Source organism: Lithobates pipiens, unplaced genomic scaffold, assembly GCF_037356315.1.
Source record: "Lithobates pipiens isolate NorthernLeopardFrog02 unplaced genomic scaffold, aLitPip1_a1.2 Scaffold_1, whole genome shotgun sequence".
Lineage (NCBI taxonomy): Eukaryota > Metazoa > Chordata > Amphibia > Anura > Ranidae > Lithobates > Lithobates pipiens.
The window spans coordinates 17,385,673-17,411,944 of record NW_027507685.1 but is presented as its reverse complement, the minus strand read 5'-3'; the positions used below and the strand labels follow the sequence as shown (position 1 = coordinate 17,411,944).

Here is a 26,272-nt window from a genome sequence, read left to right as displayed (position 1 = left end):
CACGCATGCTCAGATCAAATTCCTAGACCAAAGCGATTGGCTACTAGCCTGAACGTTGTCCCATCGTAATGAAATAACGTCATCACGCTCAGAACGATCGGATTTTCCGACAACTTTGTCGGACCGTGTGTATGCAACAGTTTCGGGCAAAATCTGTCGCACAAAATCCGTCGGACAAAATCCAACGGATTTGGTTGCCAGAATGTCCGACTGTGTGTACAAGGGCTAAGAGGTTAACAACCTCTTTAACTCTTTTCTGTGAGAACAGGAAGTTCAGAGAAGCAGCACTGAGACAGCACAGCAGGATCCAACAGCATTGAAAGCTGTAAACTGGTGCCGAGGTACGAATTTTAACAAATATTGTACTGGGGATATTTTCTTTGTGCTGAATGTGTTAAACTAAAAAACACTGAGGGTTTATTACTAGTTTAATGATATACTGTGTATAGTTTTACTCTCTTCCCTGCTCGAATGTTCTACATCATTTGAAAAAACTGTATAAATTACACACATTTTTTTTCCTCCTCTTTTAGGATAGCTGAAAGGTGCAGAGACATTCAGTAGATTATCTTCTAACTACTGGAAGAACTACGCAGTCTGCCTGAGTAATGTGCTACCCCCATGCTCTGAGGGGCTGAACATCTACACCTCCAGTCCAGGCTAATGGCAGGTGTCCAGCAGCTCCAGAGACCGAGAGAGAAAAACGAGAGAGGTGGGGGTGCGGAGGGAGGAGAAGGGGGAGGCAGGTACCCCTGCTCTGGCAATCAATCAGTCAGTCAGATACAAGCACTGCCCTCTCCTTTTACACATTTTGCTTGCAACTGACTTCCCCAGGGACAGCCAAAGAGCTCCATTCTGAAGTGCAGGACTGCATAGTACCACAGACATTGGATTATTATTCAGTCTGCTGGGACACATCTGACCACACACTGGGGCAGCCCATGGAGGTGAGTTATCTGAGTATTAGGCACATCTCTAGTGTTTTTTTTTGGAGGAAATACAGGGAACTCTGTATAGTAAAAATAATTAATAGTAACTGATTTACTGAAAAAAAAAATACAAGTATGAGTATACAGCAAATATCCAGGTAAAATAAATTATAATATTATTTGCTGATTTTGGTTGAATACAGTAAATAACTCCCAGTTTATTAAATAACAGTTGTAGAATTGAGAGTAAACTTTTAATTGGAATACATTATTACCTAATGCTTATGTAGTGATGATGTATATGAAAAACTGGAAGCCTTCTTATTTAAAATGTATTACAATTGTGTTACTTTTGCTATATCATTGTATACTTCTCTTTGATTTAGAGAAAACCTATTTTTCTATGATAGATCTAAACATCAGACTATAATTGTGCAATAATAGCACTATTTGATGAATGATGTTTATATTTTATACATCTTGCCAACAAATCGGATTATATTCCATAGCTAGATTGTGCTTTCCTAAAAATATTACGAAAAAAATATGCATGTGATAAATACTTTGTCCTATTCAAAAACTTTAGTACAGGATTTAAAGGGAATGTATTTGTGATTTCTAAGCTAGAATATTTTGCAGTAGAAAATGCAGAGGAGCTTCTAGAGAGGTAGTCATGGATCTGCGTGGTGATTCTACCATGTATATGTAATTGAGCTGTAATTGAGCGATGAGCTCTCATCAAGCAGTCACAATTAAGGCCACAATAAAAATTTCTTTTTTTTTTAAAGTGGAATGTAAGTGGAAAGCCCCTTTAAATTTGCAATGCTAGCATTTTAGTTTTGGGTGGACCAACTGGAATGTACTATCAACTGGCTTTCTACATGTCTTGAGAACTTAAGCATCATTGTCTCCATACTAGTGGTCCTGGCTCTCCCCCCAATTTCCTCAAATGATTATAAAACAAACTGTCAGAGTCTCACTTCTCTGGTTCCATTCTCTATAATGTAATAAATATAGCGATGTCCTCATGTAACTTAGCCAAAAGACCAACATTAATGGCCAAAGCAGGAGATGCAGTGGTTTAAGGGCTTACTCACACTGGACACGGTCACCTTGTAACGTGATGGAGCACAATTGTCCTCACGTCCCCACTAGCCTACACTTACAATGTGCTGGGCCAGAACATGCTTACATCATCACCTTGGCCTCATACAGATGCACAGCATGCTCAAGTCCAAGCAGGCCAAGGCATGGTATGCTGAACTACTCAAACAAAATAGACTTTGTAGGTTAAACATGCTTGGACATAGTACAGTTTGCCTAGTGTGAGTACTCCCTAAGTGTCAATATCTACACTAGAAGAAAAATCGACCAATGGGTAATTATTAAAGTATCTCTCATATATTAGCTGTGGCTATTGTCCCTCAGCCACCTATCAGGCTTTAATCCTGTGCTGAAAAATAACAAATAAAGAGTGAAGATTTAATTTTCATGATTGCTACCAAGGAGGATTTCTTGCACTCAGTGATATATAAGGCTAGTTTTTATGTAATATAAATGCAAAAGTGACAATAGCTGAATTATAAACCCCAATTATGTATATGGAGGACTTTCTTTTTATTTAATCAATTATATTTTTCTTTCGATTGGTTGAATTAGATGTCTTTTTCAACCTAACTGTATAATTATGATACGTAGAATACCATGCAATTAGATTGGAGAGGCTGATGAGTAGTAAGTATTAATTCCTGTAGCTGCTAAAAAACGAAAATCCCCAGCCTTACAGCTGCTACTAGCGAACCAGTCAGTGGTTAAATGATATTGTAGAATTGTGTAAAAAAAAGAAATGGGACTTTTCGGACACTAACTTACTGGTACAGTACCAACTGATACTGGTCCTATTTCTCTTTGTACGCAGTTACATAGTTGATTGAGGATATTGATACAAGAGATATACTGAAATATAAGTTCCATATACCATAATTTATATAAATGTATTTTCATAATAAATAAAATTGTACTCAGAACAGTTATATACTATTTGATAGGAACATTTTTGGTAATTCTTTATTTATCTGGATAGCCTTTGTTTACCTTGATATAAAATAGAACATAAAATTCACATTGTCTAATTAATTCTGTTTCTTGATTCACACAGTCCTGTCAACCTGGCACTGTACAAAGTAAAGAATACATACAAAGGTGTATAATAGCAAATACGTAAAATGACAAGTACATATACAGTTCCATAGCAAATACATGCATAGCAGCAACAAGATACAATAGAAAATAAAGTATGTCTATACAAGCTTACAGTCCAGAGGATTGTGTCATTAGTTCATAGTAGCTAGAAAATAACAATAATAAATGGTTAAACCTATAAAATGATGTATAGTTGAAATATTATCTTTGAATTTAGGCCTAAACTATGTGAAACAAAAACATACTTTCTAGAGTGGGTCATAGTGTAGATCAAGACATTTTATTTCTTACTGGGCTGCTAGGTGGCGCTATTGTATCAGATCACCCAAAAAATGAGAGTTCTACTGTAAACATACAATATAATAGGCAAGCCAGTCATAGGAACATCATCTCTGTATATTTCTAAAGATGGGGTGAATATACTTGCCTTGGTGGTGCCCATGGAACGTCAAACATTTCAAAAGACAAGTATACAGGACGGAAATATTACAAAATATTTTATTACTGTCTTTCATTTTTTTTTAATGTTTTCACTTAATATCCTTACATAAGTATATACGTATGCTCAGACTGGCTTAGTTTTTGTCAACGCAAGAATGAGGGTGCATCGCAACCAGATACATTTTCTACACTTATTTTAAGTGACAATATCCAACATAGATAAATATGCTACTTGCCCTGAGATAAGCTGGCCAGGGTTGTATGGTTCTCATGAATATATGTTATTGTTTTATGTTTATACTCTGTCCTGCTTTGTAGTACTGTAAAATTGTTGTGCCCTGCTGCTCAATCTCGCTAAGTATATCTGTATGTCTACTTACCTACTAAAAATCCTCCCTACCCATGTGGCTGGAATTGCATTTCGACAGTTACATAGCAGTGAGGTTATAGGAAAACAAAGCAAATGTACAAATATATATGTTTAATACTAGGCCAAAAATGTGCAAAGGCAAGTATGTAAAAATGTTAAAGTCAAGGCAAAAATGACTTTAAGGTAAACGTTGAAATAAGTAATTAAAAGGATGAGGACATTGAAAATATACCGATGCCGCGTACACACGACCGGACGTTTTGACAGCAAAGGTCCAACGAAACGAGTCCATCAGACAATTTGATTGTGCATGGGCTCCATCGGACCTTTGCTTGCCAAAAATGCGGCGGACTTTAGAAATAGAACATGTTTTAAATTTTCCTGCTGGAACTCTGCCAGACCCAGTTCCTATCGAGAAATCCGTTCGTGTGTATGCTAGTCCGACGGACAAAAAATGACACTAGGGCAGCTGTTGGCTACTGGCTATGAACTTCTTTATTATACGTCATCACATTCAAATCCATCGGACTTTAGTGTGATTGTGTATGTCCAAGTCAGTTCATTTGGAAAGTCTGCCAGAACGCCGCCGAAAGTCCGTCGGGAAGACCGTCGTAAAGTCCAGTTGTGTGTACGCGGCATAAATCTTCCTTTTAATTAGAGAAAGATAGATTTTAGATTGCTGTATGCCTGGTTACATTTTAAAACTGCTGTATATTATATCTATTATTCCTGAAGATAAGATAAAAAGGGGTGTGGAATCATGCTATGAATAACCAACCAAAAACTGGTGACCAAAAATAATTTTTATGCACCTTTGCTGCAGCAAATTACCGGGTAATTCATAACACACAAAATATCAAAATTCCATTGAAAAATTGTATCATTTTTCATTGAACTCAATTACTTTCCTAATTTTGTCACTTATGACATTGAAAATAGAATAACAACATATTGTAAGTGGAGATTGTGGTTGGGGGTTGGGAATTATGACAAAAGTGATTCCCCCCCCCCCCCCCCCGTTCCTCCTACCTATAGATGAATTTCCTTTAGCCTATAATTAGACATCACACAAAACCATACTACTATACTCTAGCTGTCAATGGTTCCATTACATAAACACATTAGATGCATTTGACTAAGCAAAGTTTGTTCACAAAATAGGCTGAGTATTGCCTTGTTCACTATGCCAGAGCTTGTTTTACTCCCTTTGTGGTGCAGTAAGACAGATATGACTTTTGATGGCATGGCTTACCCTTTAGTTTGGTTTTTAGCTATTTATATAGAATACATTCTTTTTTAAATAGCTAGTTTATATGACTCTCTGCTGTTAGACTGTCATATTAACCACTAATGCTGCATACACGCGGTCGGATTTTCAGACAGAAAATCTTCGATAGGAGCTTTTTGTTGGAAATTCTGACTCTGTGTAGGCTCCATCGGACATTTTCCATCGGAATTTCCGATACACAAAATTTGAGATCTGGATCTCAAATTTTCCGACAACAAAATCCGCTGTCGGAAATTCCCATCGTGTGTACACAATTCCGCAGCACAAAGTTCTACGCATGCTCGGAATAAAGCAGAAAAGCCGCACTGGCTATTGAACTTCAATTTCGGCTCATCGTATGTCACCGCGTTCTTGACGTTCGGAATTTTCGACAACGTTGTGTGCCCGTGTGTATGCAAGACAAGTTTGAGCCAACGCGTTCGATCGTGTGTACGCAGCATAAGTGTATTAACAGATGCAACTGAAGATATAAAATAAATTCAGTGAAAATGTTATGGGAATGTCAACATAATTAAAACAAAACAAAAACAAAGTTGTGTGTTGTGTTACATAGTTATATTCAGTTTCTTTTATTATCTATCATACTACACATTTCTTGTCTGTTTGCCTACCTTCCTCACTCTGTAGATTGGGGATGCTCTATACACTTTGTTCCACCCTTCTTATTCATGCTTTAGCCTATATTCACCACATGTACTGTAATCTGCTAGAGCTAGACACACTATGATTTTTTGACCTACCTGATGTTCATTTGTTATGATCTGCGCAAGTTTTTGCATTGAAGTTTTCTACCATCTACAAAAGCCTTTCTCAACCTTTTCAACACAGAGGAACCCTTGAAATAGTTCTCCAGTCACGGGGAACCCCTGCTAAAAATGAGAAATCTACAACTCATGTAACATTAGTAGGATGGTCAGTGGGAAGAATGGTCCTTACACTTGTGGTCATTGGGAAGAATTACCTCCTTACAGATAGCTAAAAAGATCAATAGTGTCAGTGGGAACTTATCTGAGAGGCAGAAATTGCCCAATGCTGAAGGAACCCCTAGCAACCTCTGGAGGAACCCTAGGGTTGCACGGAACCCTGGTTGAGAATCACTGATCTACAAGATGCCATTTAGATTTAGTCATTGTCTGCTAATGTTACTGAAACTGTAAGTTAAATCTTTTTCACCATGACTAGATCACTTATAGAGATCACACTTGCAGTGCTTAGTTTAGAGAGGCAGAAACTAAAACATTTGGGAAAATAAATATTCATGAACTGTATATTCTGGACTAACATAAGTAACATAACCACAAAAAATATTCTAAAGTGCATCAAATAGCGCTTTATGGTCTTTAGAATGTTTAGGATTTGTAATTCAGTACAGCCAGTCTCATGATTTAAGTTCTTAAACTATACTACACAGGCAGGCAAGCAGATAGTACACATCTGCTTCCAAAACATGGCTTCCTGTTGTCCTCTCCACCTTTAGTCTGCTCACTGGACAATGAAATCACAGTATCAGCAATCACATGATCCAGAAAATAGTTAAGTTGAACCAGGAAGTTACAGGGCGATTTTGTGGCTGTGCAATGTGCTAGATATGTGTGACTCACAAGACCAGCTGCACAGAATTACAAATCCTATAGCAGAGGAAAATGTATACATGAATGTACTTTAAACTTCAACTCTAGGTAGATGTAAAAGACACAAACAAATGCAACTGTTTAATCATTAACCTGTTCCTGACCAGCGCACGCCGATGTACGTCGGCAGAACAACACGGGCAGGCATATTGGCGTACAGGTACATCCAATCTTTAATGTCGCCCTACCATCGCGAGCGAGCTGCCGGCGGCACGCTCGCGTGCTGGTCGGGACCCCCGTGAGTCTGGTCGCGTGTCCCGCGGACTTGATCACCACGGGCATACCCGCGATCGTCTCACGGGGTGGCTGAATGAGGAAATGCCGTTGTAAACAGCATTTCCCCATTTTGCCTAGCAACTAGTGACGCTGATCTCTGCTCAATGTGATTGGAGCAGAGATCAGTGTTCACTAAATTAAAGCCCAGCCCCCAACAGTTAGTAACACACCCCTAGGAACACTTAACCCCTACACTGCCACCCACTGGTTAACCCCTTCACTGCCAGTGTCATTTACACAGGAATCATTGCATTTATATAGCAGTGATTGCTGTATAAATGACAATGGTCCCAAAAATGTGTCAAAAATGTCAGATGTGTCCACCATAATGTCGCAGTCACAATAAAATTGCTGATCGCTGCCATTACTAGTAAAAAAAAAATATTAATAAAAATGCCATAAAACGAACCCCTATTTTGTAAACGCTATAACTTTTGCGCAAACCAAACAATAATCGCTTAGATATTTTTGGGGGATATTTATTATAACAAAAAGTTAAATATAATGCGTATTTTTTCAAAATTAACGCTCTATTTTTGTTTATAGCGCAAAAAATTAAAACCGCAGGGGTGATCAAATACCACCAAAAGAAAGCTCTATTTGTGGGAAAAAAGGACGTCAATTTTGTTTGGGAGCCACGTCGCACGACCGCGCAATTGTCAGTTAAAGCGACGCAGTGCCGAATCGCAAAAAGTGGTCTGGTCTTTGACCAGCAAAATGGTCCGGGCTGAAGTGGTTAATACATAATTTTTAATGCAAGCAGAGTATATGCCTGAATTTGACTTGCTATTAGCTTCCTAAAGTACCTGTCCAGCAGAGCTAGAGTATGAGAGGAAAAAGCAGCAGAAAGAGGCAATCAGTTCTTGTGCTGACAACAAACATATTGATAGAAGGAGAAAGCAGAGGGACGGAGAGCTCATCACTGTGCTTCTGCTTACACTGTTCTGCGTACACAGAAGAAGTGGGTTGAATGATGCTGGGAAGTGCTAGGAGCATAATGTGGTGGAAAAGAAGTACTATAGAGCAGAGCTTTAAATTGAAAGTAAATATTTTACCAAAAGCATTTTTTTTAATAAACTTATTTCCTGTCTTGATGTTTTTATCTGGAGTTTTGTTTAAATAAATTTTAAATAAATGGGCTTTCTAACTTTTGCTTAATTGCATTGATTCCTCTTAATTGATTTAATTGTATTGTAATTGTACTGTCCGCCCCAATGTTTTAAAGCGTTGCATAAACTGTCGGCACAATATAAATCCTGTATAATAATAATAATAATAATTCCTCAATAACACTGACTGGTGTAATTAGATTGGTGCCATTTATCAGTTGAAGTTACTATTTAATGTGGACAATGATTAGGGAATTTACCAATCACATTTATGGTAAATTTATGATAAAGTTTTTGGGCTTGGATATTTTCATAAAAGTAACTGCACTCCTTTATATTATAGTGAAGGTTGTCAAGGACTTTAAATGTAGAGAAAGTCATCTTTCCATTCTGTTGTTTGATATTTCCACAATTATGTTCTGCTGATTTAATCTTCTTTGATCAATATTTATCCTAAAGATCAGATGGATCCTGGCAAAGGATTTCGTCTGAAAAAAGATATTATGGAGGGTGTCACATGGTAGAAAAGTGTGCACCTTTTGATGTGTCTTATCTCATTACTTAAGGTATATAGATAAATGCCTGATAGTTCCTTTGTAAAGCATTAACGGGATTTCTTTTTGGACTGAGAATATTATTCTTTGATATAAACCCTTTGCATTTTCTTTTTTAACTAGCAATAGTGAATGGTTTTGGCAGTCAGGCTTGTAATGCTGTAAGAACATTAAAGTTTGAGAATCAACAACTATCTCTTGTATCATAGCAACATCAACATAATAAAATGAGGTTGGGAGGGTTCCATTAAAGAGAACCAGTCACGACTGGACTGTTTTCCAGATTATAGTACATGAAATGGGGTAGTTGATAGTGGGGCAACTGTCACACTTCAGTTGGCCTATGACCACCTGGTTCAAGTAGGATACAGACGCAGATAAAGCATTTTTGAATAAGCTAAGCGGTTATGACAGGTTCTATCTATAGCACATAGAATGCTCAACAAATGTCTCTAATTTTATCCTAGATATTGAGTTGCTAGCTAAATATTTGCTGTTACAGTTATTGCTGTGTATAGCCCAAATTCTGAGCCCACAAACACTTAGGACAAGCTGTATTTTACAAACATCCGCAAAAGAAAAAAATATATATTTTAGACAGGTCAACTTAAGACTGCCCATAATGATTGCATTTTTGTCAGTGACACTGGGGTTTATTTACTAAAGCTGGAGATTGCAAAATCAGGCTCACTTCTGCATAGAAACCAATAAGTCTCCAGGTTTTATTGTCAAAGCTGAGGTTAGAAGTTGATTGGGTTTTATGCAGAAGTGAGCCTGATTTTGCACTCTCCAGCTTTGGCAGAAAAAAATATAGTTTAATAATCAGTCTTATATTTTCTGAGTAAACAAGTAAACCAAATGAGAATGAATGTGAAATTGTTGACAATAGCAGCCAATCAAATTTTCTCCTTTAGTAGTTTTTATTCCATAGAAGATCAGAGTATATATTCACATATATATATATATATATATATATATATATATATATATATATATATATATATATATATAAACATAAATCAATACACAGTGATAACATGCTCAAAGGAAATGAGCATTGGCTGAAATATCAGCACCACATCCCTGTAGTAATGGAGAAAACAACAGAATATAGAGGTGGGACTTTATAAGTGCCGACAAGCCACCTCTCAGAATGAATATTACTACACAGATAAAGATAAAGTTATTTTTTTTTTACAAATCTGATAAAAAGGACATATTAGGAGTAATACCCCTTAAGAACATGCACAAACCCACATATTTAATTCAAACCAAGAATATAACCCTGATGGTAGAGTTACCTTCCTATACGTCTAGCATGTACATAAATATTCATTGAACAACTAACATGGTGCATTAAACATTACATATCAAAGCAGGAAGGAATTAATTTCAACACGTTTCGCCTATGATGGCTTCTTCAGGGGTTCAGGGGATATATGGTTTGCACAAAAATAAGGGAAGAAGAAATCAGCAATATCAGGCGAGATGCAAGTCAAAACTCCTCTGCCCCGATCAGATGTGCTAGAAGGTGTGGAGATATGGAAAATGGCTCAAGTCATGGAGGGAGAGGCCTCACCCCCAACCCACAGCAACAACCTCAGGAGCAAGAAACGAATACCGAGGACCATTGAATAATTTAGTTAGATCCACAAAATAGTAATACCACTCCTCAGTGGTTCCACAGCACGTACACAGCAGGTGCCCCAGTATATAACTGGAATCCCAAAATGGAATCTGTACCTGAAGCAACAGTCACAGAAGAGTTCCCATAAATCTCATTGGGGTCGGAAGTGCATCGCACCATGTAGGATGCTATTTCCATTCTGTGGCTCTAATTAAATGATTCAACAGTCCTCTGTATTTGTTTAGCCAAGCTTTTGTTTGGTTGCTGTAAAAAACGTGTCATTAGTCTGGCTTGGGATTTTGTGAGCCCAGAGTTATTGGTATGTTAACCTTAAACATTGCTGACAGCATATCGTAAGCTTGGATCCATAAAATATGGACAACTGGGCAGGTCCACCATATGTGTACATAGATTGCCAGTTCCCAGCATCCATGGAAGCAGGATCCTGATTGTCCAGAGGAAAAAATGGCTCAGTCTAGTCAGAACTAGGTACCAACAATATAGTATCTTGTAATTTGTTTTGAGATCTAGGACATTCTGGGAGTATGATTTAGTAGCATGCTACATTTGCTTTAATTGAACGCAATGTTCAGGTATGTTTTGCAGCTGAACATGTACAGTAGGTATGTCAGGGTATAGAAGAACCCATGAGAAGTATAATATACAACAAGGAGACCTGGGGAATGTGGGTCGTTGCAAAAATGGAGTTTAATGGGGGTCAAAGTTTCTCTATTAGTAGGGATAGGAATCACAGATGTGAAACAAATGTCTTACTTGTAGGTCTAAGAAAGTTTCTCCTTTGGGTAGTTTATGACTCACTTGGAGAGTATGAAATGTTTCAATGCCCTTTGGCATCATTAGGATATACATGTTGGTGAGATCTGAAGCACTACAATGTCTAAAAATGTGCAATTCTTCCAGTCTTGATGGGAAGGCAGGATTTTTAAGCAAAAACACTAGGGGCAAATGTGGGGATAGGAGTCCATCAGAGTATATAAGGTTGTCCCACAGTTGTCCACAGGGACCCTGCTGTAAAGGGTGCTCTGGGGACCCTGATGTAAGGTTGCTCTGAGGACTCTGATGTAAGGGAGGTGAATTTGTGTATCCTGATGTAAAGGAGGACTCTGGGGTCCCTGATCTAAGGAGGGAGACTCTGGGGATGCTGATGTAAGGGGAGGGAGCTCTAGGGACCTTGATTTTAGGAGGGGGCTCTGGGGGACCCTGATGTAAGGGGGGCTATGGGGACCCTGATGTAAATGGGGATTTTGGGATCCTAATGTAGGGGGAGACTATGGGGACCCTAATAAAAGTGGAATCTCTGATGTAAGGGTGAACTCTGGAGACACCAATTTAAGGATGGGGAACTCTGGGGACCCTGATGTAAGGAGAGGGGACTCTTGGGAGCTTGATGTAAGGGTGGGGGGGTTACTCTGGAGATGCTGATAAAAGGAGGGGGGACTCTAGGGACCCTGATGTATGGGGGGAACTTTGGGGGCCCTAATGAAAGGAGTAAACTCAGTGGTTGTGCTAAAATCATAACATGTACTCAACTTACCTTCAAAAATTATTTAAAGTGGTTCTGCACCTAAAAAAAAAAAAATATTAAAAGCCAGCAGCTACTAATATTGCAGCTGCTGACTTTTATTAAAATCACACTTACCTGTCCCAGGGTCCAGCGATGTCGGCGGCAGATGACGAGCGATCGCTCGTCTCGCTGCTGCCCCCCCGCCATCCTCTGTCAGGGAATTGGGAAGTGAAGCATCGCGGCTTCACTGCCCGGTTCCCTACTGCGCATGCGCGAGTCGCGCTGTGCTTCTCTTCTGGTCCCCCGCTGTGTCCTGGGAACTGTGTGTTTCCCAGAACACAACGGGGGGCGGGGCGTCTGCGGGGGTCTGCGGCGGTCTGCCCGGAAGTGGGTGCAGATACCTATATTATCCAGGTAACTGCACCCCCCTCCCCCCTGAAAGGTGCCGATTGTGGCACCGGAGGGGGGGGGAGGGATCAGATTAGTGGAACTTCCCCTTTAGGGTGAAGAACCGCTTTAAGAAAATCTCTCCAAAGTGAAGAAAATCTTCACTTAGGCCTGGTTCACACCTATGCCTTTTTTAGTGAGTTTTCAGTTTTGCAGAAACACGCTACAGTACATTTAACGTGGTTTCCTATGGGTCATGTTCATATCTGTGCATTTTATGGAAAAGACCAGGGACTTTTTTCTGGTTTTTGGTTCCACACACTCCAATGTATCAAAAGTGTGTGCATATAGAATATATGTGAACCAGGCCATGTCACCCCAATAAGTGTCCCTATGGAAATAATTCTCCTCTATTCCCGTTTTGTGACAATTCAAAATTTCTGATTAGTGGTTATAATAAAAATATTTTTTTTGTATGTGAAAGACAGCAAGTGTCTCCCGCAAGTGTTCTTAGATCACCAGATCCCTGACAAAAATAAGTGTACTACAGCAATGACTGAATGAAAAATTGTAGTACTGAGCAGGTAGGTTGTGCTCCCTTGTGTCCCAAGGCTTCATTTTTCATAGTGGAACAAAAGATGTTTATCATTTATTATAAGCACAGTGTATTGTTAGTTGATGTTTCCTTCTGTTGTGTTCTATTTCTAATTTTCTTAGTTGCTTGTATTATTTATTATGAGTACAATTTATTTTCAGGCAATGTTTCTCACTGGCAGGATTTTTCTTTTCCCCTGTGGTATTTTTCTTTTTTTAATATTTCATTATTTGTACAGTTTATGATCGGTTAACTTTTCTCTATCAAGAGTGTGCCTCCTCTGATGTTTTCAGACATGCTGTTTATCTAATATGTCAGGCATTATTTTAATTTTAAAAGTATTGTACCCTTAAAGTAAACCATTATGCTTTAAAGTGATTGTAAAGTCTAGTTTAAAAAAACAAAAAAAACAAACATGTTATACTTACCTCTGCTGTGCAGTTGGTTTTGCACAGAGCAGCCTGGATCCTCCTCTTCTCAGGCCTCTCTTCACTGTTCCTGCCCCCTCCCTCCTGTTCTGTGCCCCCACAGCCAACAGCTGACTATGGGGGCATCTGAGCCGAGTCATAGCTCTGTGTGTCCATTCAGACACAGAGCCTCAACCCAGCCCCACCCCATCTCTCCCCTGATTGGCTAACTAACATTTATTGGCAGCCAATGGGAACCAATGGCACTGCTGCTGTGTCTCAGCCAATCAGGAGGAGAGTCCTGGACTTGTGGACATCGCTGGAGAGAGATGGGGCTCAGGTAAGTAATTGGGGGGTGCTGGGGAGGCTGCTACACACAGAAGGTTTTTTATCTTACTTAATGCATTAAGTTGAAAAACCTTCTGCCTTTAATGTCACAGTTCACTAACCTGGAAATCAGAATCTTGATGGTAAAGTTGACTCTAACTGAGGTCTTCCTATTGGCTGAGGTCAAGAATAGCTTACTCCTGCCAATGAGTATTTAATGTATGAAGGACGCCGAAGTCAAAGACAAAATAAGTACATTTTTTACATTGTTTTTTTTTATAGTTGCTCTCTAGGGATTACTAATACCTTGTACAAAAAGAGGAAGCAATAAAGAGCAAGTAGCAGCTTCTATCCATCAATATTGTTAGAAAGTATTGTAGCGCACTACTCCCTTGGGAGCTGCTGGGTGTGTTCATACCTTTCTGTTAACTGCTTCTATTCTTCCACCCCTCCTCGAATTTCACAAACAGTAGACAGTCTATTAAACTTTTAAAACTTTTATTTCTTGCTTGGTGAATGTTACATTGCCGTTAGAGTATATTAGTTGCCTCTAAACTCTTGTTCCCATTTCTGTTCCCATGTCCTTTCCTATAGTGAACTAACCAATGCCACTCTGAAAGACATTGTGGTATATGGATGCTGGAAGCCCCAGGCCTCACCTGCCTATCTTGACTCCTGCAATCCTCCCGGCGTCAGTTCAGGAAAGTCCTTGACGCTTTAGCACTGCTGGGTTGCACTCCCTTTGCTCTCTCCCATCAACAGTCCATGATTGTCACCAAAAGTCGATTCCCAGTTTACTCCGTCCTCATTGTAGCTACTTCCCACTCCACATGGTCGGATACATCCTAAGCTGGAATGCCCAGTCCACTCCTGCAGATTACATTGTGGCTGTTGTAATGACTATCCAGCGCTGAGGTCTCTGAATCCTCAGGCCTTAAAGGCTGTTCCTGCTATCCAGCGCTGGGGTCTCTGAACCCCCAGGCCTTCAAGCCTGCTCCTTGTGGGTTACATTTCTGCTCCTTCTCTACTCCAGACTCTTTCCATCCACCTCCGGAGCATTTGACCCCCAGCTTATATGTGAGTCCTGCCCCTTCCAATACAATTTATTGATTGGTCCAGGGCTCTCCATACAAACTGCCTGCACCCCAGTCCCCAGCCTGCCTTCCTTCCAGAACATTTCCAATGGAAGGTAAGGGAGATTTTTCAGGGTCAGAATGCAGGTGGCCACACCCTCTCCTCTCTATTCTGTCACTCCCCTCTCCCAAAACAGACAACCAGGCCTTTAAAGTACAAGGCCCTGGTTAAATTTACCTAACACTTACCCTACCTAAACCTATTTAGCACCCACCTAAAGGTTGTGGGCGCTACATATGGTAAGAGGAATGGCAACATTTATTTTGTTTTTCCACCATTAGCCTAAGATGCAGAGTACCTATCCTTTAGCTAGTCTTCTATGATATGAAATAGTCCATATGAGTATGGTCTTATATAGCATGCTATGTGCACAACCACTGAATATGGATTGTAGTTAAGGGAATATCAATTTATAAATTTGTAAGTATACGTTGTGCCTATATGCAGAATGTTTTTTATATAAAACGTGTTTTTTTCTTTTTTTATATATTTCAGCCTGACTCCACAAAACACATGGAAAAGAAGCGAGCCATTTCTTGCTTACTATTCTTACTCCTAATGGATGGATGCAGATTAGAGCATGTAAAGAGTAAGTCAAACATGTTTCTGTTTTGCAGGAATAGAAGACACAAATGTATATTCAGGTAGCATGAAAGCCCAACTCCCTTAAATGTATATTTAGTTTCAGGTAGAGCAGGCAAGAGTTAGAGCCTCTGTTAGTATGTGGAGATTTCCTCTGACTGCTTGCTCGGATAGGAAGTGATGTCAAATTTCTCCAAGTGGGACACAGACAAAAGCAAACATTTATTTTCTGAATCATAAAGTATGCGACACAGGATCTCTAGTCAAAACCATCAGTTATATACAACATATGATTAGAGACTGGCAAAAAAAGCTACAGGGATATCCACTTTATAACCCCTACCACTTCCATCTGAGCCCCACAAACCATAAATGCTATTTAATTTGTTTTTAATTTTCAAAGCAATCTCGCCCATCCATCCATGTCTCCATGTTTTATTTTGCTGAGGAATCATTTTGAAAAACACCTCCTGGCATTTCTGGCAGTGGCCACCTTGAGTAAGGGTAGATGATTCATGTATCAGTTACTTCCTGGAATCCATTTGCCCTTAGCGCAGGGATAGGCTGAGCTTATAACGCTCTCTCCCTTCCTGAAGACTGTAGGGATGTATGACATCATTTGCCTAGGCATGGAAACCAGGAAGTAACTAAATAAATGTAAACAAAAATGTAAAACACGTAAATATGGTATACTTTCCTATCTATTTACTAATGCTGGTAGCATAAGAATAAAAAATAGTCAATGTTGATTGGGAGAGTGAGAGACTGCTTTAAGTAATTGATGTTTTCTGTCCTTAATTTCTTTTTTCTTTTACTGAGGTTATGTAATACTTAATAGCCACTGCAGTTTTAATGTGCAGTTTTCCAGATCGGTTGCTTCTTGGCTAAACCTTGGGAGACTGCACTTGGACCTCACTTGAAAGAATATGTGGGGCTGGCCTGTAATGCTACTTCAGACACTGGATCCTGCGTAACTCAACTTGGCATGCATCTCGTGAGTTAGCTATACAGGTCCAAGGCCATGGTCTATGAGCAGGTAGAATCCCATGTAGGTAGTATGCCCATCCAGGAGGGCAAAGCCAGGATGGGGTCCTCTCTCTTTAATCCTACTCCTTGACTGTCGAACATCTGTAATATTAAGTAGGGTTTAGCCCCTTTAAAACTATTCAATTTTGGGGCCCTCTTTGTTGCTGATCCTTTGCATTGTGGCTTTTTGTGGGGCTTCATATTCCAGGGCATACTGCATGTGCCAATGCCAAGGTTTCCTCTGAGTGCACTTTCCTTCTGGTCGGCACCGCTAACTCCCATCTGCTGCAGAGAGCACAGTGATCATCAGAAGCCACTATGGTTAACAATGGCCTACATTGACTAGCACAGACAAGTTTCCCTCTCCACTCTCAACTTGTGGAGGTTGTGAGTGGCCCTTTTTGGAGACAATGAACACCACATATGGCAGATCACTAGAGCAGAGATGGGGTCCAGGGAACCCAACCTGGCAAGACTCAGCTGACGACTTGGGGTGATAGTCTCTATCCACAGGATTCTTTGCCCTCCTCTGGGGGTTCATCTGCCCACTCAGAAATTTATCCCTTCTTTGCAGAAATATTCTGTGGGATGTATCCTGCCCTTCCGTCTCTCTGATCTGGACCACCATCTGGCCTTAAGTACCATTAAGGAATAAGTCTTGGTACTAGCCATTCTGTTTCATAAACTGTCAGTCTCTCATTCCTTGGTTAAAGCTTTTCTGCAGGGTGTAGCACATATTGCTCCCCCTGTGAGATCTTCACTGTGGGACCTCAATCTGGTTACCTTGTCCTTTTATAGGCTGCCCTTTAAATCTATTAGGGATTGCTTTTTTTTTTTTTCCAAATAACGTTTTATTCACCATCAGTGGTAACAGAGGTATATAAACAGTAGTGATGGCCGAACGGTTCGCCCGGCGGTCGTTTCGCGGCGAATTTCCGACTTTCGCCGTCCGCGGGTTCGAACGCCTTTTTCCGTCGTTCGCCCCGGCGGACTTACGTGTTTAATGTATACAAGAACTTTAACCTTTCGTGACACGTTTATCATGTGTTACAGGACAACCAATTGAGACATGACAGCTCATGGACACTTGGACATTCCCCCTAACCTATAAATACACCCGATCCGGTGGCCATTTTACATTCTTTCTTCTGTCACTGTAGGGAAAGGATCCTGTGTGGAGTAGGGACAGAGAAAACGCTAGCTATTTGGTACACAAAAGTTCTTTTCAGGACTGGTATAGGTGTTAGGTCAGCAGCCTGAGTTTCTTTTGTCAGTTTAGATAAAGGGACAGAGCGCTGTATGCTGCTATTTTAGGGACAGCTCAGCCAGATTAGTCTTTCTTCATCATCATCATCATCATCATCATTAGCTGTTACTATCAGGTCCACAAAAGAGCTGTTCCAGCTAATCGTTCCAGCCTACTCTTTTTTGCCAATTTGTATAGGGACAGGCAGGAAGCAGTGTGTCAGGCAGTGAGGATAATTTTAAAGACTTGCTGTTACTATTAGTTCCACAAAGGTTCTTTTCAGGACTGGTATCAGTGGTACGGTAATAGGCTTGTACACGTATAATATTCTTTCTTCCAAATATAGAAAGAATATTATACTTGACTGCTGCCCTTCTGCTGCAGTCTGCTAATCATTCACAACTCACTTGTTCCACAAAGCTCTTTATCAGGACTGGTAACTTGGTCTGTCTAGGGTGCTACGGTACATAGGCTTGGGTGCGGTACAGTCTGCTGTTCTGTAAGGACCGCTATCGGTCCACAATACATAGGGTTGCCGTGCACTACTGCTGACCGCTGCCCTATACTGCAGCAGTCCTTCATTGGTATAGGGACTGACGTACAGTCTGCTAATCACTAACACACAACCTGCTTGGTCCACAAAAGTTCTTATAAGGACTGGTAACTTGGTATAGGGTGCTACGGTACATAGGCCTGAGTGCGTTACAGTCTGCTGTTCTGTAAGGACCGCTATCGGTCCACAATACATAGGGTTGCCGTGCACTACTGCTGACCGCTGCCCTATACTGCAGCAGTCCTTCAGCGGTATAGGGACTGACGCACAGTCTGCTAAACACTAACACACAACCTGCTTGGTCCACAAAAGTTTTTATAAGGACTGGTAACTTGGTATAGGGTGCTACGGTACATAGGCCTGAGTGCAGTACAGTCTGCTGTTCTGTAAGGACCGCTATCGGTCCACAATACATAGGGTTGCCGTGCACTACTGCTGACCGCTGCCCTATACTGCAGCAGTCCTTCATTGGTATAGGGACTGACGTACAGTCTGCTAATCACTAACACACAACCTGCTTGGTCCACAAAAGTTCTTATAAGGACTGGTAACTTGGTATAGGGTGCTACGGTACATAGGCCTGAGTGCGTTACAGTCTGCTGTTCTGTAAGGACCGCTATCGGTCCACAATACATAGGGTTGCCGTGCACTACTGCTGACCGCTGCCCTATACTGCAGCAGTCCTTCATTGGTATAGGGACTGACGTACAGTCTGCTAATCACTAACACACAACCTGCTTGTTCCACAAAAGTTCTTATAAGGACTGGTAACTTGGTATAGGGTGCTACGGTACATAGGCTTGAGTGCGGTACAGTCTGCTGTTCTGTAAGGACCGCTATCGGTCCACAATAGATAGGGTTGACGTGCACCACTGCTGACCGCTGCCCTATACTGCAGCAGTCCTTCAGCGGTATAGGGACTGACGTACAGTCTGCTAAACACTAATACACAACCTGCTTGGTCCACAAAAGTTCTTATAAGGACTGGTAACTTGGTATAGGGTGCTACGGTACATAGGCTTGAGTGCGGTACAGTCTGCTGTTCTGTAAGGACCGCTATCGGTCCACAATAGATAGGGTTGACGTGCACCACTGCTGACCGCTGCCCTATACTGCAGCAGTCCTTCAGCGGTATAGGGACTGACGCACAGTCTGCTAAACACTAACACACAACCTGCTTGGTCCACAAAAGTTTTTATAAGGACTGGTAACTTGGTATAGGGTGCTACGGTACATAGGCCTGAGTGCGTTACAGTCTGCTGTTCTGTAAGGACCGCTATCGGTCCACAATACATAGGGTTGCCGTGCACTACTGCTGACCGCTGCCCTATACTGCAGCAGTCCTTCATTGGTATAGGGACTGACGTACAGTCTGCTAATCACTAACACACAACCTGCTTGGTCCACAAAAGTTCTTATAAGGACTGGTAACTTGGTATAGGGTGCTACGGTACATAGGCCTGAGTGCGTTACAGTCTGCTGTTCTGTAAGGACCGCTATCGGTCCACAATACATAGGGTTGCCGTGCACTACTGCTGACCGCTGCCCTATACTGCAGCAGTCCTTCAGCGGTATAGGGACTGACGCACAGTCTGCTAAACACTAACACACAACCTGCTTGGTCCACAAAAGTTCTTATAAGGACTGGTAACTTGGTATAGGGTGCTACGGTACATAGGCCTGAGTGCAGTACAGTCTGCTGTTCTGTAAGGACCGCTATCGGTCCACAATACATAGGGTTGCCGTGCACTACTGCTGACCGCTGCCCTATACTGCAGCAGTCCTTCATTGGTATAGGGACTGACGTACAGTCTGCTAATCACTAACACACAACCTGCTTGTTCCACAAAAGTTCTTATAAGGACTGGTAACTTGGTATAGGGTGCTACGGTACATAGGCTTGAGTGCGGTACAGTCTGCTGTTCTGTAAGGACCGCTATCGGTCCACAATAGATAGGGTTGACGTGCACCACTGCTGACCGCTGCCCTATACTGCAGCAGTCCTTCAGCGGTATAGGGACTGACGTACAGTCTGCTAAACACTAATACACAACCTGCTTGGTCCACAAAAGTTCTTATAAGGACTGGTAACTTGGTATAGGGTGCTACGGTACATAGGCTTGAGTGCGGTACAGTCTGCTGTTCTGTAAGGACCGCTATCGGTCCACAATAGATAGGGTTGACGTGCACCACTGCTGACCGCTGCCCTATACTGCAGCAGTCCTTCAGCGGTATAGGGACTGACGTACAGTCTGCTAAACACTAATACACAACCTGCTTGGTCCACAAAAGTTCTTATAAGGACTGGTAACTTGGTATAGGGTGCTACGGTACATAGGCTTGAGTGCGGTACAGTCTGCTGTTCTGTAAGGACCGCTATAGGTCCACAATAGATAGGGTTGACGTGCACCACTGCTGACCGCTCACCTATACTGCAGCAGTCCTTCAGCGGTATAGGGACTAAGAGTTTTGTCACAGGGTCATTTAAAAAATGACATGCAGAGGAAGAGGCAGGCCCTTCCGCAGGGGTGGTAGGGGTAGGGCAGGAGCAACAGGCTTGAGCCAAAGTGGGAAGTTGCAGAAGGTGCGTTCAATTACTTTAAAGGATGCACCAGACTTGGTTGAGTGGCTCGCTCAGCCTTACTCTTCTGCACCCTCCTCATCCTCTCGATCTGCACCCTCTTCTTCACTCTCTGCTATGTGCACCCCCAAAGACACTACCACCAACAACACGACCACCACCACCACCACCACATACCTTCCGCTTGAGTCACTGGAATTATTTTCCGATCCATATCAAGAGGACATTTCTGATGCGCAGCCACTCTTGGTATTGGATCAGGAAGAGGAGGTAGCAACAAGCGCTACTCAGCAGTCTGACGCCAGTACCCAGATCAGCCCAAGGAGGAGGTTGGTCCCCGGTGTTGCTGCCTACTCTACTTATAGCGGTGGGGAAGGTGACGTTGATGATGACGTGTCTAGTGATGTCACGTGGGTGCCCACAAGAGAGGAAGAGGAGGGGAGTTCAGAGGGAGATATGGACCAGCAGATAGGGAGGAGAAGCAGCAATGACTTACATTGCACAGCAGGGACAAAGCAGACTGCAAATGTATCAGGAGCGAGTCATCGACCATGTACGGTCACATCTGGCGCTCCCAGGACACCGGCACATGGCTCCGCAGTGTGGGCTTTTTTTAACGTGTCCGCTGCTGACAATAGCGTTGCCATCTGCAATCTTTGCAGTCAACGCGTTAGTCGCGGTAAGCCCAATACTCACCTAGGGACGACCGCCTTAAGAAGGCACATGAGCAGCCATCACCGAGCCCAGTGGGAGCAACGGAACACACAAAGCCACACTGCAGGCTCTCACCGTCCAGCCTCGTCTTCTACTTCTCCTTCTCCTCTCTCCTCACAATTGTCCTCCACTCCACCTTCCATCACGCCAAGCTCACATTTTTCTGCAAAAAGGCAGGCTTCCGTGGGCCTAATGTTTGAGCGTAAAAAAATGATGACGCCGGATAACCCTCTTGCCCAACGGTTGGCGGCTGGCTTGTCAGAACTCATAGCCCGCCAACTACTGCCATATAAACTGGTGGACTCGGAGGCCTTTCGCAAATTTGTGGCCATTGGAACACCACAATGGAAGGTCCCAGGAAGGAAGTATTTCTCAGAGAAGGGCATCCCAGAGCTATATGGCCATGTTCAGCGGCAAGTGAATGTATCTCTGGCACACAGTGTCGGTGCCAAGATACATCTGACCACAGACACGTGGTCTAGCAAACACGGGCAGGGAAGGTATATCAGTTTTACTGCCCACTGGGTGAACCTTCTGACGGCCGTCAAGCATGTAACCCGTGGCACCCGTGTAGATTTGGTTTTACCGCCACGGATTGCATGCAGGCCTGACTCTTCTTCTCCTCCTCCTACTCCATCCTCCTCCCTCTCCTCCTCAGCTGCCTCCTCCTTTTCCGCTGCTAGCGTCTCTTCCACTGCACCGCCCAAGCTCCCCAGAACCTATTCCACATGCCAGGTGAGACGTTGCCATGCCGTGCTGCGTCTGTTGTGCCTGGAAGCAAAGAGCCACACTGGCCCGGCACTCCTTTCAGCTTTGCGTTCACAGGCAGATGAGTGGCTAACACCGCTCAATTTGACAGTTGGTAAAGTGGTGTGTGACAACGGTGCCAATCTGCTTAGCGCATTGAAACAGGGCAAAATCACGCACGTGCCGTGCATGGCACACGTCTTAAACTTGGTCGTGCAGCGATTCCTTGTCAAATACCCTGGGGTCCAGGACATCTTGCGGCAGGCAAGGAAAATCTCGGCCCATTTCAGAAGATCTTACACGGCCATGGCTCGCCTTGCTGACATTCAGCGGCGACACCATCTGCCGGTCAGACGTCTTATTTGCGATTGCCCGACGCGATGGAACTCAACCTTCTATATGCTTGATAGGCTGCTCCAGCAGAAACGTGCAGTTAACGTCTACCTGTATGAACTCTGCGAAAGAAACGGTTCTGGGGAGCTGGGTTTTTTTTCACCGCGCCAGTGGCTGCTCATGCGCGACACATGCAGACTTCTGCGGCCATTTGAGGAGATCACCAAACTGGTCAGTCGCAGCCATGGCGCCATCAGTGACATGGTACCTTATGCCTTCTTTCTGGAGCGTGCATTGCGTCGTGTCATTGATCAGGCTGTGGAGGAGCAGGAGCGGGAAGATGAGGAAGTCGCAATGCTGGATGAATTCCCAGGGGGGGCTACTCTATCTGAGACAAGTCAACAACAGGAGTCTGATGAGGAGTCAGAGGAGGATGGTGCCGGGGCGGATGAGCAGGAGCAAGAAGAGCATGCTTTAAACCTTTCTGGGATCCCTGTTGTGCGAGGATGGGGAGAGGAGAATGAAGAGGACGACATTATCCTGGATGATGAGCAGGAGCCAGGCCACCACACCGCTTCCACTTTAGTGCAAATGGGGGCCTTCATGCTCCAGTGTTTTAATAGGGACCCCCGTATAAAAAGCATGAGGGTCAAGGACCAGTACTGGGTGGCAACGTACTTAGACCCCCGGTACAAACACAAAATGGCGGAAATGTTACCGCCGTCGCAGAGGGCTGTCAGAATGCAGCACTTCCAGGCCTTGCTTCGAGAAATGCTGCATTCTGCTTTTGCGTGCGCTGGCAGAGGAGCAATTCCCACTCCCAGAGAAGGATTTGCGGGTACCAATCCAACAGCGCCTGCAAGAAGAGGCCGGTTTGAAGATGTGTTGGTGACTTCGGATATGAGGTCATTCTTTCAGCCGACCCATCGACAGGTGTCATCCGGATCCAGCATCAGGGAACGCCTAGACCGTCAGGTGTCCGACTACATTGGGTTAACGGCCGATGTGGACGCTCTGAGGAGTGATGAACCCCTAGACTACTGGGTGGGCAGGCTTGACCTCTGGCCAGAGCTTGCCCAATTTGCAATCGAACTGTTGGCTTGCCCCTCATCCAGTGTCCTGTCCGAAAGGACGTTCAGCGCAGCAGGGGGGATTGTGACCGATAAGCGTACTCGCCTAGCTCACCACAGTGTTAACTACCTCACATTTCTAAAAATGAATGAGGCATGGATCTCGGAGGAATTCAACACATGTGATCAGTAGACCATGTATATGTCTATAAACAATTTTTGGAATCAAGCACACAGACCTTCTTAATTCATTTGGCTCACTTCCCTGACCCAAAAAAGCACACCGTACTATATGCCCCTACCCTCCTCTTTGAAGAGGTTGAGCGGTGTCATATTTCTACTGGGGCTGCTTATTATGAGGGGTTCCCACCATCCCTGTGCTGTGCTGACTTCCTCCTGGGTGTTCTTATTATGAGGGGCTCCCACCATCCCTGTGCTGTGCTGACTTCCTCCTGGGGGTTCTTATTATGAGGGGATCACACCATCCCTGTGCTGTGCTGACTTCCTCCTGGGGCTGCTTACGGTGCTGCTGTCAGCGCTGTATGTCACGGAGCTGCTGTCAGCGCTGTATGTCACGGAGCTGCTGTCAGCGCTGTATGTCACGGAGCTGCTGTCAGCGCTGTATGTCACGGAGCTGCTGTCAGCGCTGTATGTCACGGAGCTGCTGTCAGCGCTGTATGTCACGGAGCTGCTGTCAGCGCTGTATGTCACGGAGCTGCTGTCAGCGCTGTATGTCACGGAGCTGCTGTCAGCGCTGTATGTCACGGAGCTGCTGTCAGCGCTGTATGTCACGGAGCTGCTGTCAGCGCTGTATGTCACGGAGCTGCTGTCAGCGCTGTATGTCACGGAGCTGCTGTCAGCGCTGTATGTCACGGAGCTGCTGTCAGCGCTGTATGTCACGGAGCTGCTGTCAGCGCTGTATGTCACGGTGCTGCTGTCAGCGCTGTATGTCACGGAGCTGCTGTCAGCGCTGTATGTCACGGAGCTGCTGTCAGTGCTGTATGTCACGGAGCTGCTGTCAGCGCTGTATGTCACGGAGCTGCTGTCAGCGCTGTATGTCACGGAGCTGCTGTCAGCGCTGTATGTCACGGTGCTGCTGTCAGCGCTGTATGTCACGGAGCTGCTGTCAGCGCTGTATGTCACGGAGCTGCTGTCAGCGCTGTATGTCACGGAGCTGCTGTCAGCGCTGTATGTCACGGAGCTGCTGTCAGCGCTGTATGTCACGGAGCTGCTGTCAGCGCTGTATGTCACGGAGCTGCTGTCAGCGCTGTATGTCACGGAGCTGCTGTCAGCGCTGTATGTCACGGTGCTGCTGTCAGCGCTGTATGTCACGGAGCTGCTGTCAGCGCTGTATGTCACGGAGCTGCTGTCAGTGCTGTATGTCACGGAGCTGCTGTCAGCGCTGTATGTCACGGAGCTGCTGTCAGCGCTGTATGTCACGGAGCTGCTGTCAGCGCTGTATGTCACGGAGCTGCTGTCAGCGCTGTATGTCACGGAGCTGCTGTCAGCGCTGTATGTCACGGAGCTGCTGTCAGCGCTGTATGTCACGGAGCTGCTGTCAGCGCTGTATGTCACGGAGCTGCTGTCAGCGCTGTATGTCACGGAGCTGCTGTCAGCGCTGTATGTCACGGAGCTGCTGTCAGCGCTGTATGTCACGGAGCTGCTGTCAGCGCTGTATGTCACGGAGCTGCTGTCAGCGCTGTATGTCACGGTGCTGCTGTCAGCGCTGTATGTCACGGAGCTGCTGTCAGCGCTGTATGTCACGGAGCTGCTGTCAGTGCTGTATGTCACGGAGCTGCTGTCAGCGCTGTATGTCACGGAGCTGCTGTCAGCGCTGTATGTCACGGAGCTGCTGTCAGCGCTGTATGTCACGGTGCTGCTGTCAGCACTGTATGTCACGGAGCTGCTGTCAGCGCTGTATGTCACGGAGCTGCTGTCAGCGCTGTATGTCACGGAGCTGCTGTCAGCGCTGTATGTCACGGAGCTGCTGTCAGCGCTGTATGTCACGGAGCTGCTGTCAGCGCTGTATGTCACGGTGCTGATGTCAGTGCTCTGTATTACGGTGCTGCTGTCAGTGCTCTGTATCTCCTGCACCCTCTTGTTTGCCTACCCTGGTCCCTGACCTTCCCTCTCCTCCATTGCCTTCATTAGCTCCATAGTCCTGAATTGTCAGAACAATTTCCCAAATAAAAAAAAAATGCTTGTAGTTATCGATCCCAAATTCACCTCATACATGTATTATGCTATTGTCCAGGTGGTGGGACTACGTGCTACCCCCTAATAATTACCCCGTGGCCGCAAATTCGACCTAAAGGTTTGCGAAATTCGCCTCCCATTGAAGTCAATGGAGCCCGCGGCGAACGGTCGTTTTCGCGAACGTTTGTGTCCGTTCGCGTTTCGCGTTCGCGAAACGTCCCGTCGGAAGTTCGTCCATCACTAATAAACAGTACAGAAGTGCAATAAAAGACTAACATATATAGGGCTATGCAAAAGTAAATATAGATATGTGACAGGCAGCAACAGAGCACAGGCATGTGCAATAGAATCCAGTAGTTCGGGCGATGGAGTGTCACGGGGCGGGAGACACCAAAAGTCAGCCAACCACCCCATAACCCCCA

General features: G+C 43.9%; 1 protein-coding gene across 2 annotated transcripts in view; it reads left to right on the top strand.

Annotated features, from left to right (window-relative positions):
• The first annotated feature begins 741 nt into the window (after nt 1–741).
• The window catches only part of CHRDL1 (chordin like 1), a 167,760-nt gene continuing 142,229 nt past the window's right edge, over nt 742–26,272 (top strand). The window contains exons 1-2 of one of the 2 annotated variants that reach the window (XM_077479865.1): nt 742–947; nt 15,298–15,391. In XM_077479865.1, the coding sequence (XP_077335991.1) occupies nt 942–947; nt 15,298–15,391 (100 nt within the window). In that variant the 5' untranslated portion in view covers nt 742–941. The remainder of the gene's footprint in view (nt 948–15,297; nt 15,392–26,272) is intronic. The other variant, XM_077479780.1, reaches the window with a different exon arrangement.